We start from the raw sequence: 13,022 nt of genomic DNA, 5'->3' as shown, positions 1-13,022 counted from the left end.
GTTTTATTTTAAAATCGTATCTTTCCTGTGGCTTTATTCTCTTTAAAAAATCACTGTAGACAAATGTTTCTATGTTTCCTTCCTCCTCAAAACCAGAAAACGAGATCTTGCAGTACACTGAGTTTCTTTTCTTTTTTTTAAAGCTTTTTTTTTTTTTTTTTTTTTTTTTAGTTTTAATGTTTATTTATTTTTGAGAGAGAAAGAGAGAGACAGAGCATGAGCAGGGGAGGGACAGAGAGACAGGGAAACACAGAATCTGAAGCAGGCTCCAGGCTCTGAGCTGTCAGCACAGAGCCTGACACAGGGCTTGAACCCATGAACCACGAGATCATGACCTGAGCTGAAGTCGGATACTTAACCGACTGAGCCACCCAGGCGCCCCTAAACTGAGTTAAATTCTTAAAGAAAGGGAAACATGTCATAAAAAGCAATCATTTTTTTTTCTATGACCTTACCTTATATTACAACCCTTCTGGAGAGATGTCAATTAAAAGCATGAAATTTACATAAATCTAAACCTCAGAAATCAGCCAGCAATCTGCAGGAAAACCTATTAAGTAGCTTTTTAACCTTTCTTACTTACCATGTTTGATTGTACAAATCTATTTCCTCAGGAGACATAGGCAATGCTAATTGGGATTTGTGTGAAGAAAAGAGCAAAAACTGACTTCAACCCGTGTAAACATTTTTTGGTACCCAGTTAGACACTTAATGTGGAAGACACCAGTAGCAAGCAGACTAGACAAGACAACTCAACCAATCAAGAAGAAAAAGCCTACTACTTTGCTCATTCAGTAGCCCTAATAATTCGTTTGTTTTCCTGGTTAATTCACTACCTCAATTATAAAACAAAATTCTCTAATGCTATTGAATATTAATTGAAATGCTAAAGAAATACAATTAGCACAGCTGTTATTAACAGAAGCTCTCTGTGAAAACGATGATCTTATTGACTAAAAGTCTTTTCTGATATATTTTTTTCTAAGGCATTTGAGGAATATTAAAGCTATTAGGAATTTGTCATTTGGGGGTTTGGAAGTGTTATCAAGGACAGCTTTGATTTTCTCAAATCAAGGGTCTTTTTGTTGTCATGGCATTAAATTATTTGCAGAAAACAAATTTTATATGTCACAATAATTATGAACCCTTTCTGAAGACAGACTCTAGTCTAAATGCCGAGAAAGTTTCCATTACTTCAGATGATGCAATTAAGGCCTTTTGTGAAGTGTTGTGCCTGTTTTCCTGTTGATAGTATTTTTCTGTTGATAGTGTTCTCATGAATACAGTGAAGTTATTGTTCTTGTTAAAATAATTGAATTCTATTCACAATTTCAGTGCAACTTATATGGCAAGATGCACAGGAAAATGTAACTTTTCACCATTCAAATAGAACTGATGGTTTGAATTAGTTAAATCTGGACATTCCTGCAGAGAAAATGTTCAGAGTAATAGAGCATCAATGTATCCGTCTCTCCTTTGCATTATTTTAACCTGCAGGATATTGATTTCTTCTATCTACCTGCTTAGTTAAGCTAGTTCCCAAATGAAGTCCTCAGATTCTGGACACAGACAATGCAAGAACTAATGAGGGTAATTGAATTGGGGGTGGGGAGCAGAAGGAAAATAATATTTTGTCGATTTTTTTCATTGTATTGACCAATTGTATGAGTGGAGGATTCTCCATATATATCTTTTCTTATTTATTTTTATTTATTTATTTAATATTTATTTATTTTTGAGAGAGAGAGAGAGATAATGAGAGAGAACACGAGCAGAAAGGGACAGAGAGAGAGGGAGATATAGAATCTGAAGCAGGCTCCAGGCTCTGAGCTGTCAGCACAGAGCCCAATGCAGGGCTTGAACCCACGGACTGTGAGATCATGCCCCGAGCCAAAGTTGTACACTTAACTGACTGAGCCACCCAGGGACCCCCCTCCCCCATATATAAGCATCTTAAAGACATAGCCTCAAGTCCTACATACTTAGGAGACGTATGATAGTAGAGAATAGTCAACTTTGTGAACTCAACTAACATAAATTATTCATTACACAAATGCTTTTATTTTTTGAGTAAGCTATATAGTATAAAAATGTGTTTGAACATTCTCCTGTCTACTATCTATCACTATGAATATCTATACTAAAATAAAATATAGAATTTCATTCTTTCCATATATAAAATGAAAAATTTGATGTTCAATGTAGTCTCTCTATCTCCTCCCACCCATCACCACACATACAGAGCATGAAGTGTTCTCAAGTATTTTCATTTAAGTCTGTCCCCACGAAGGGACCAATGTTTTGGCATTTTGGCATAGACCCCACAGGCTCATCAAAAACTCATCACTGGGGAATGATGGCTTGGAAACACAGAGGGTCCTTTGTGGCACAGATGTGTGGAAATCCCAGTCTCGTCCTCAGAGTAAAGAATATGAGAAGACTTGCCAAACAAGTCCTAAATCCTGGCACTTTTAGTGACATTTCAAATGTAAATCTAGATCTGTGCACTGGTTTGCATGTATGGTATATTCCATTAAAACGTTTTTAAAGAAGAAATAATAGCACTTTGGGGTTGACAATTTTAAGATAACTGATTTCTAAACACTACAGCACCCCTCATCCCCACCTTTCTGGGTTCCCTAGAATTTCAAAGGGTAGTATATGGTTTTCTGGATTGTTAAATGCAGAGAAAAGAATATGGGCTATAAGAATATGATCTTTCCGAGTTCTTTTCGATGTAGTGCCGTGGAGCTTTATTTTACCCATTATTATTGAACTCCTGCAACCTTCATGATGCTGCAGCAGATTTCAAAATGAGAAAAAATGTAGGTCTTTCTTTCAAATAGCTTGAGGCATAGTGGAAGAATTAAACTGGTTATTTCCCCTTTTTTCAAAAAGAAATTAAACATTTAAATACATGAATATGTATATATGTTTTAGAATTTAAACCCATGAGGACAGTTTCTTGTTTTGTTTTTGTTTTTGCATACTGCTGGTCACCCATCCTGGAACAGTGTGTGGCACGAAGGTACTCAATAGTCAATGAATGGAAAAATGATTAAAATTATAACCACTGAAATATGTAGAAATGGGTCAAGTAGAGCATTGTGTGCATATGCACTTTATTGTGCTTGTATTAACAAACATTTAAGTCCCTCCAGTTTTTAACATTCAAAATAATGCTGTATTATCTTTGTATATAATTGTGCATTTGTACAAAAATTTTCATAGTATAGATTCCCAGTGGTATGATCACTGGATCAGAGGGCATTAGCATTTTAATTAGACAGATAGTATCAAATTGTGCTTCCATAAGTTCTACTCAGTTTAGTACAATGAACCTCAGACATTTTATTTTTTTTATTTTTATTTTTTTTAATGTTTATTTATTTTTGAGAGAGAGAGAGAGAGACAGAGCGCAAGCAGGGGAGGGGCAGAGAGAGAGGGAGACACAGAATCTGAAGCAGTCAGCACAGAGCCCAACGTGGGGCTTGAACCCACGAACCGTGAGATCATGACCTGAGCTGAAGTCAGACGCTTAACCGACTGAGCCACCCAGGCGCCCCAACCTCAGACATTTTATTTTTTATTCAAGGTTACCTTTGACCATATGATGAGAGCCTTAAAATCTCTTTTTATAAAATTAAATGTTTTAATATACCACAATTTGGGGATCTTTGAAGTACATTTAGAGGAGTCATACATGCCCTAAAGTTCATTCATGGATCCCAAGTTAAGAAATTCTAAGAAGCACAGTAGACTCTTTATATTTGTCAATTTAAAATTCATGAAGTATCCCTCAGAAAATAAAAAAATCACAACTTAAATCAATTCTGTTGCTGTTAAATCATTTTTATTTATTTATTTATTTTTATTTTTATTTTTTTTTTCAACATTTATTTTTGGGACAGAGAGAGAGAGCATGAATGGGGGAGGGGCAGAGAGAGAGGGAGACACAGAATCCGAAACAGGCTCCAGGCTCTGAGCCATCAGCCCAGAGCCCGACGCGGGGCTCGAACTCACGGACCGCGAGATCGTGACCTGGCTGAAGTCGGACGCTTAACCGACTGCGCCACCCAGGCGCCCCTGTTAAATCGTTTTTAAATAAACTTTTTGCTTGTAATTTGAAAGTGGCCTTAAAAGAAATCCAAACGCTAGTGTTGGTGATGAAAGTAAAGAGAAGTAGAGAGATCTAACCATTTCTTGCATTTATTTAGGGACATTTTATGTTCATTTATGAATTTCAGAAAACTGTCAGTCAGGACATATTCCTTATGAAGATCAAAGATCTACTATGTAGAAATTACTGTAATCAAGAAGGAAGTTTGCCATAAGAGAGAAAACCGAGGACCACTCGGTGACTCTACATGGTCCCTGGCTATGACATACGGGTGAAGTGGTACTTATCTTCCTATTCATAGAAACCTTTATTCAGTGTTTAGGTCAATTGAAATTTCCAGCAAGAGGCCTTTACCAGTATCCTCAAGCTCATTGCAGGGATTTCTTCCTCTGCATTCCCACAGCACTTTGTTTACAGCAGCTCGTGTTCCTGGAGGAATAGGCTTTGGTATTTATATATGTGTGTGTATATAATGTGTGTGTGTGTGTGTGTGTGTGTGTGTGTGTGTGTGTGTGTGTATTCATTCCCCTCCTCCAAAGACATTGAGCTCTTTGCCTCTAGTAGGTATTCAATAAATACTTGATGCATGATCAAATGTTTAAATAGATGATTCAACAAAGGCCCAAAGAACAATGATAAAATGAGGCAGAGATGGGCTTTAGGCTTTGCCTGAAGTACTTGGGAAGAACTGAGACTTACCTAGCCTCATAGATCCTTTCATGCTTATAGTGTGATGAAATATCTTGCAGTGGTAAATTGAGAAAATAGTTTTCAGCACAGTAATGTAAATGCTGATATATTTTTATTTTTTTATTTAAAATTTTTTTCTTTTTTTACATTTTATTTTTGAGAGACAGAGCACGAGTGGGGGAAGGGCAGAGAGAGAGTGATACACAGAATCTGAAGCAGGCTCCAGGCTCTAAGCTGTCAGCACAGAGCCCGATGTGGGGCATGAACCCACGAACTGCGAGATCATGACCTGAGCCGAAGTCGGATGCTTAACCGACTGAGCCACCCAGGCGCCCCAATACTGATATATTTTAAAAATATAGTGTTTCTGTAGATCTCCTTTCTATGATGTAATATAGATTATTATTATATTAACCTGTAGTTTACTAAAGAGATGAATATTTCAAGCATTATGATATACCAAACTTGCAAGTAAAGAGCCCATATATTAAAACATTTTCCTGGGTACTAGCAATATTGTATAATTTAGTAAAACGGCCCTTCCCCCTCTGAATGTTATTCCACAGTGGTCTAACCATTTTCTAAAAGATATAATCCATGTAGAGAATTTCAGGAACCTCTAGAAGAAAGAGAAAGAAAAAAAATCACTATTTTTCTTATTTGTAACTAGGCGTTACATAGTTACATCTATATCAGAACATATGACACTGGGGAAAGACCATGCAGAAAGCAAATTTTGAATAAACATCTTCCTATTGCAGATTCAACAAAAACCCAGTTTGGTTCAAGTACCTGTTTGTTGAAGGGAAATTGAGAAAGTAGGAAAACACTTTCCTGTATTTTTCAAAATAACATATTTGATCAGATGTCTTCTGTCTGCCATCCATTCTAAATTACTTGAGGATTACAAGTTTTCTCTCTCTCTCTCTCAAACTCCTCTTTCATCTTACTTGTTGTATATCACTTGGCCTTGACAAAAATCATAAATATATTTAATGCAATAAAGAATAGGAATTATGAAGTAACTTTGTGTCATTGAGTCACAGAATCACAAGTTTGGAAAACTTTATTTTTTTAAATTATTTTTGAAAGGGAGAGAGAGAGTGCAAGTAGGGGAGGGGCAGAGAGAGAGGGAGATGCAGAATCCAAAGCAGACTCCAGGCTCCAAGCTGTCAACACAGAGCCCGACGTGGGGCTCGAACTTACAAACTGTGAGATTATGACCTGAGCCAAAGTCAGACCCTCAACCAACTGAGCCACCCAGGCGTCCCATGGAAGATACTTTAAAGGCATCTACTTCATGGTCTGTCAATAGAGTATGGTATTTTATCATATTAAATAAAATACATGTGATATGTATAGCTTAGAAAGCATATATGGTGTGTATAATTTGTGCTTGATCGTAGTACATGAAGTAGATTTGCTAAAACAGAATATAATTCTGTGGGGTGCTAGGGTGGCTCAGTCGGTTGAGCTTCAGACTCTTGATTTTGGCTCAGGTCATGATCTCGGGGTCGTGGGATTGAGACCTGCATCCCAGGACCTGCTTGGCATTCCCTCTCTCTCTCTCTCTCTCTCTCCCTCAGCCACACCCTCTCTCTCAAAATAAATAAAAATAAACATTAAAGATGAATATTATTTTGTAATCTCAGTTTAATATAATATGTCTCTATGAGGAAAACAAAATTGATAATAGCTAAGTGTTAATATGTGCCATTTCTGCCTCAATCCCTCTATTTGCATTCAGTGATTAGTTAGTCCTGTACTAAGATTCTGTTTTACAACAATGATCTCTTTAATGGAAAGCAATTTTCTTGAATAAAAAAGGCCAGTAGTTTAAGATCTAAACTGGTGGTTTTCAACTAGATGGGAGTTTGGTGGGCAGTTTTGCCTTCCAGGGGATATGTGTCTTGTCTAGAGATTTCTTGTTGCCATAACTGAGGGGGAGAGTGCTATTAGTATCACCCAGTGGGCAGAGGCAAGGATGCAGTCCCAACAATAAAGATTTATTCTGCCCAAAGTGTCAGTAGTGATGAGGTTGAGAGACAGTGCTATAAACTGATGTGACAAAATATTTACATGTTTAATTGGAATTGTACACATCTTAATTCATTAATAAAGCACATAGGAACACTAACATGTTTATCTGTCAAAATCAAGTAAATATGAAAGTAATTTCTAAGGATACTTTTCTCATTTCTACTTACCTTCCTCCCCGACAGTTCATCTGCAGAAATAAATTTCTCTAAAATTTCTGTGGAACTGTGATTTAGTTCTTATGTCATAAGCCCTGTGCCAGTTGTAACCTTCTATGGCACCTAACAGAGCTACAGAGCTCAAAACAACGCTTTTTTTTTTTTCAAAACAACACTTTTAAGGATGATGATGCTATTGAAGTATCAGTGCAATAAAAAAAACCTAACCACACCAAATTACAGCATGTAAAAATAGACTCTTTAATTCTTACCCTAGTTTCTGTATTATTTACTGTTCTGCTTCAAATATGGTAGCAAATTCTGAAATTTAATATAACTTTTAAGATACTCGCATGTCTCTATTTTATCAATGTGAAGAGAATGATTACTCTGAACTTGATAGTCTTTAAGAATTAATTTATACAGAGGGCACTGGGTGGCACCGTTGGTTGAGCATCTGTTTCTTGATGTTAGCTCAGGTCTCGATCTCAGGGTTGTGAGTTCATGTCCAGTGTGGGCTCCACACAAGGCATGCAGCCCACTTAAAAATTAGTTTATATGGAAAAAGCATATATCACCAATATGGCCAAAATTACTATATTTTTATTAGTGCAGTTAGAAATAAACTATGGTCACCTAATTTCAAAATTACACCAGAATCTGCTTCAGTGCCTCCTTAAATTATTTGCTGTACAAAATCTATACCTATGTTGTATTTATGATCACTTGTCTGAGATGTTATATGTCGGAATTATTGGGCCACCAGATTTTTCCTATGCTATGCATTTCCCGTTGTATTTTTATTGAATTCTCCTGTATAACCTTTCCAGTTCTCTTGGTCTTTATCTTTAGTTAATAAGTCTTTGTAAAAAAAAAATCTTAAATAATTACATACTGCTTCTCAAGTATAACGTGTTTTTGCATTTTATTTTATGTCAGACATTTTGATAGCAATAGCAATATTAATAATTCATAACAATACCTTATATTTATAAAACATATTTACTACAGAAGGTTTTTAACCCAGTTTAAAATATCTTATGGCATATACATATATGCATAGATATAATGCGTACCACCTAGAAATGCATACATTTGTGCGCACACACATTCTTTCCATATTTTATCTTTAGCTTCTTTGAGGAATGACATCATAGCCATTCTATATTTGCAATAGTCCAATAATCTCTAGGTTATAAAACCATGAATAATTTAACCAACTAATATTACAGGGGAAAACTGCAGAGGAATTTTAGTGAGCTAAATTCAATTCAGACTTGGCAAATCAAAGATAAAATCTTTTGCTTCTATGAAGAGTACAAACAGAACCATTTATGTTGACAGGTTCTTTGGGTGTGTGTGTCACTGACACTTCATCTCAAAGACTGAGACATCTGTAGAAATCAGGATGCTAATTCATCACCAAATCACAGTGGTTTTGTAGCCACTCTATCTCTACAGGGTTAGGGATGTTAGCTCTACTGCACATTCAAGTAGTCTTAGTCTCTGCATCAGATGAACCTGGGAGTTGGTATACTCTTAGGAAAGAGGAAAGTTGATGTTTATAGCCAACTTGAAAATGATTTCTGAAATCATCACATCTGTGACTCCTAATACAATCCAACTGATTATTATTCATTGTGCCCTAGGTCTGTAGACCAGTTCTTCCGTCTGTAACCGTTGGCCTTTTACCTACTGCCCTCATTCTTGTCACATGTCTTATTTCCCTTAGGTTTATTATTCTCTTAAGAGTCCCGTCCTGGCTAATTTGGGATATCAAGCTGTCATTAAAAGACCCAATTCATGAATTCTTAAATACTTTTAAAAACAACCCTTTGCTTTGTAGTCATCACGGTAAGAAAAAAAGACATTTCACATCATCGTTTGCAAAACACAGAGCACAAATAATCCTTACTTTCTCTTGAAATTAATAAGTAAGTTCCATAGAGAGAAATATTCTCTTCTATAGTGTCATCCATGAATTATCATAAGATTGTTTGCTTTGTGTTTGTTTCTCTTCAAGAATGAGTGCCATGCAAGCAAATCCACGTTCTCTGCACATCAGAGACAATCTAAGACAGCCTTCAGAATCCCCAAAGTTACACTGTTGCCAACTTCTCCCTGATTTTCAAAGATGTTAATGTAATAACCAAAATGGAAAGGACTTCAGAATATTCAAGTGAGAAATCTAATACGATGTCTGTTCAATGCCAGGCATTGCTCTTGGGGATACAAAGATAAGAATATTTTGTCCTATTCCTTTATTGTTGCACTTCCATCATGCTAATAAAACGCTATGTACTTGAAATTCATGTAACTTTAAATTTTATTACGGGGGCATCTGGGTGGTTCTGTTGGTTAAGTGCCCGTCCAACTCTTGATCTCATCGGGTCATGATCCCAGCGTCGTGGACTTGAACCCTGTTTTGAGCTCTGCACTGACAGCACAGAGCCTATTTGGGATTCTCTCTCCCTCTCTCTCTCTCTCTCTCTCTCTCTCTCTCTCTCTCTCTCTCTCTTTCTGCCCCTCCCCCACTCATGTGCACGCTCTGTCTCTCAAAGTAAATAAATTTAAAGAAAATAAAATCTGGGGCGCCTGGGTGGCTCAGTCCGTTAAGCAGCTGACTTCGGCTCAGGTCATGATCTCGCGGTCCGTGAGTTCGAACCCCGTCGGGCTCTGTGCTGCCAGCTCAGAGCCTGGAGCCTGTTTCAGATTCTGTGTCTCCCTCTCTCTGACCCTCCCCCGTTCATGCTCTGTCTCTCTCTGTCTCAAAAATAAATAAACGTTAAAAAAAAATAAAAAAAAGAAAAGAAAATCTATTGCAAAATTTAGTATCTATATAGCACATTAAAATTCTATAGGGAAGAAAAAAGTGGTCTGTAAGAAATAGGAAAGAATTACAAAATTCTTTTTTTCTATTTTTACAAAAATAATTTTCTTATTTTTCCTGTATACCTGGTAAAGGATTCACTTCATTGGTACCTAAGCTTTATAAACTGTTTTCACTTCTTGATCACCAGTTGTCAAAAAAAGGTGTGCTTTTATAATGATGGGAAATAGAGGTGTGTATCCTGTCATAATTTAAGGTACAGATGGAGATCATCTTAGAGTCATTACATATTTAAGCAACTTGCTATATACTGATGAAAAAACAAAATGTCAAATCAGAAAATAGTTTTCTTGGGCTGACGTCCCTGCATCGGTGTAGTACATGAACAGATTTTAAAATACATAATAAAAGTTCCACATCTAGGATACAAAGTAGTATAGAAAACAAGCACTATATTGAAAAATAAAGTAATTTCTTAATTCTCATTAGTTTGCATATCTGCAACCACATATCTAAACCCTCACAACTGAAGAGACCATTTCTTCATTTACAGTCTTATGCTCTGCGATGGTTCTAAGTTAAAAGGAATTAGCATTGCAGTATGGGAAACACTAAACAATTTATAAATTAGTGAGGTAATTTTTTTATTATAATACCATACATACAATAAGCAGTTTTGGTAAATTACTTTAATAGCAAGTGAAAAACACATTATTATGACTTATAATTTGTATTCTTTATTTTAATCATGTTAAAAATTCTGGAAACTAGTTGTTCTGTGGCATGTTTACATGAAGTTTGTGTTTGTAATAATGATTTTGTTCACTGAGCAAAATTGCTTTAAAGGGAAGTATCTTCCTTGGTTGATAGAATTTTAAAATAGGAATTTTATTACCTTTTTTTTTTCTCTACTAAGATTAATGATTTTTATCCCCATATGAAATTTTCCTACACGTTGTGACGGATGGGTAATAGTGAAAGATAGTGTTCATTCTGTCTTGTTTCCTCAGTAAATCATAAAATGGTATTTATTTGTGTTGCAAATTGCCTTAGCTTTGCACTTCAGCACCACCTGGTGGACAAAATATCTTTTTTCCCCCTCTACAGTTTAAAATAGCCCCTTCATACTCTATATCCAATTATGACACATCTTAATAGATATTTAATTGAAAACATATTTAATATTAAAAACAGTTGTGAACAAACTAAGATTAAAAAATCTGAGATGTTTCCTAAGTACTATTGCCAAGTTAAATCCCTGAGGCTTTTAAACTTCATGAATATATACAGATTTGTATAGTATGTTGCATACATATGCTAAAGTTGGGGGGGTTTGATAATTTAATTTTTATCATCTAAATTTTTCCTCGATAAAAAATTAAATAAGATCAGGAAGTTTTCTGTACTTTAGTAGCAGATTATGGTTTGAGTTAGATTGTCTATCCAAAATTCAGAGTAACCACTTGGTAAACACTTTACGAAGAATTTTTATGCTACAGATTCCTGTCTTGTTAATATTTTATGTGTAATTAAAATTAAAACCAGTATATTAACCATTGCTACTATAAAATAAGCCATTTTCAGTTTCATTTTTCTACTTTTAAAATTTAGTTGTGGTCTTATATGTATTAGTTCTCAGTTTTTAATAGTTTTTTAAAATTTTCCAGAGGTTAAAGTTGACAGTATTTTCAATGAAAAACACAAATACATATAAAGCTAATTTTGAGAATTTTAAAAATGATGATCTTTGTGTAGTTCCATGTGACTATGAAATAGAGTATAATTTTTTTCTTATGACATCCAGTTAAGAAGAGAATATCCTTTCAGATTCCACTATGTTCCTTTGGGATACACACTTATCTATTCCCTGGTAAAATTGAGGGGTCTATAAATTTGAATGTGTGACATTCCAAAGCTTAGTAGCTGAAGAAGAATTGTTGCTATTTAAGTAGGAAGTATGTTCTAGCTTCATGCTTTCTATAGTCATATAAGATAAAATTATAATAGATAATCTTCATTAAGACGTGTATCTTGAACTGAAGTTATTTGCTTGGTTACTTCAAGAAAACATTTAAAATCTCTCTTTTTGCTTCCTTTCATCTAAAGGCCTTGGATGGTATACTGTAAATTCAGCATATGGAGATACCATTATTATGCCTTGCCGACTTGATGTACCTCACAATCTCATGTTTGGAAAATGGAAATATGTAAGTGTGACCTACCTTGGACTTGGTTAACTGCTTCTAGTTTTTGATTTTTGTTTGTTTGTTTGTTTGTTTTTGAGATACTATTCCTTCTGTGAGTAAATGTGAATTTCAAATGAACATAATGGCAATATTCAACTGTGAGTACAAGTGTAGGAAGGTAGAATTAATGTGTTGAATATCTCAAAAGAGTAATTCCTAAGTCTTACATAAGAAGTGCTATTTTAAAATAAAGCCAATAAACACGTAATTCTTAGATCATATTAGTCTGAAAGATTTAGCCTTAAATGTTAGAGGCAGAGGAAAAGGCAGAGTTCCAGAGTAAAATCAGTGGAATATAGGACAGAGCTCAGTGAAAGACGGCAGCCTTTCTCCATATACTCATGTTCTGTTTGGTGTGGCTATTGCAAAGGCAAAATACACTAGTTGCTAGAGTACCCAAATATTCATTGGGAATTAGTCATCAGCGTTAGAAGCTTGTTTTTAGTATTGTCTTAGGAACATATTGATGTGGCAGGTCCTTTTTACATTTAACATTTGTTCCTTTAGTCATTTCTTACAGATAGCACATCATATCTTCTCAGGTGTCAAGGTACAGATGGGTCTGGAAATGGAGGGTAGATATCCTGGTAGATGGATATAGGGTGGCTAGGTAGCATCTAGTGATAAAATGTTTCAACCTAATTACCGAAACCAACAAAAGGTAGCTGTGTGGCACAATTTCCTAAGGCTGAATCACACGAGACTCATGGTAGTTTGCAAGCTTAAAGTAGCCATATATTTCCTTGAACACAGTAGGCAGTTTTTCCCAAGTTCCCTGAAATGTTAAAACGTATTTAAATAGGAAAAAAAAAATCCGATGGTCAAATAATTTTTGAAAACTTTATCACAATACTTCTCAGAGCTTTTCACACACTAAAATGCATTATGAATTGTCTAAGATTGATTCATTTCTTAGATTTTTTTAAACACCAACTTTTTCT

At 35.4% G+C, this 13,022-nt stretch overlaps 1 protein-coding gene across 5 annotated transcripts in view; it reads left to right on the top strand.

Moving 5' to 3' along the window:
- Positions 1 to 13,022, top strand: part of ALCAM (activated leukocyte cell adhesion molecule) — a 221,004-nt gene that overhangs the window by 150,561 nt on the left and 57,421 nt on the right. For all 5 annotated transcript variants that reach the window (XM_086675542.1, XM_025913153.2, XM_086675541.1 and 2 more), the window contains exon 2: positions 11,942 to 12,042. In XM_086675542.1, the coding sequence (XP_086531668.1) occupies positions 11,942 to 12,042 (101 nt within the window). The remainder of the gene's footprint in view (positions 1 to 11,941; positions 12,043 to 13,022) is intronic.

Source organism: Puma concolor, chromosome C2 (assembly GCF_028749965.1).
Source record: "Puma concolor isolate L17-30 chromosome C2, mPumCon1.1.hap2, whole genome shotgun sequence".
Classification (NCBI taxonomy): Eukaryota; Metazoa; Chordata; class Mammalia; order Carnivora; family Felidae; genus Puma; species Puma concolor.
This window is presented reverse-complemented; position numbering and strand designations above follow the sequence as displayed.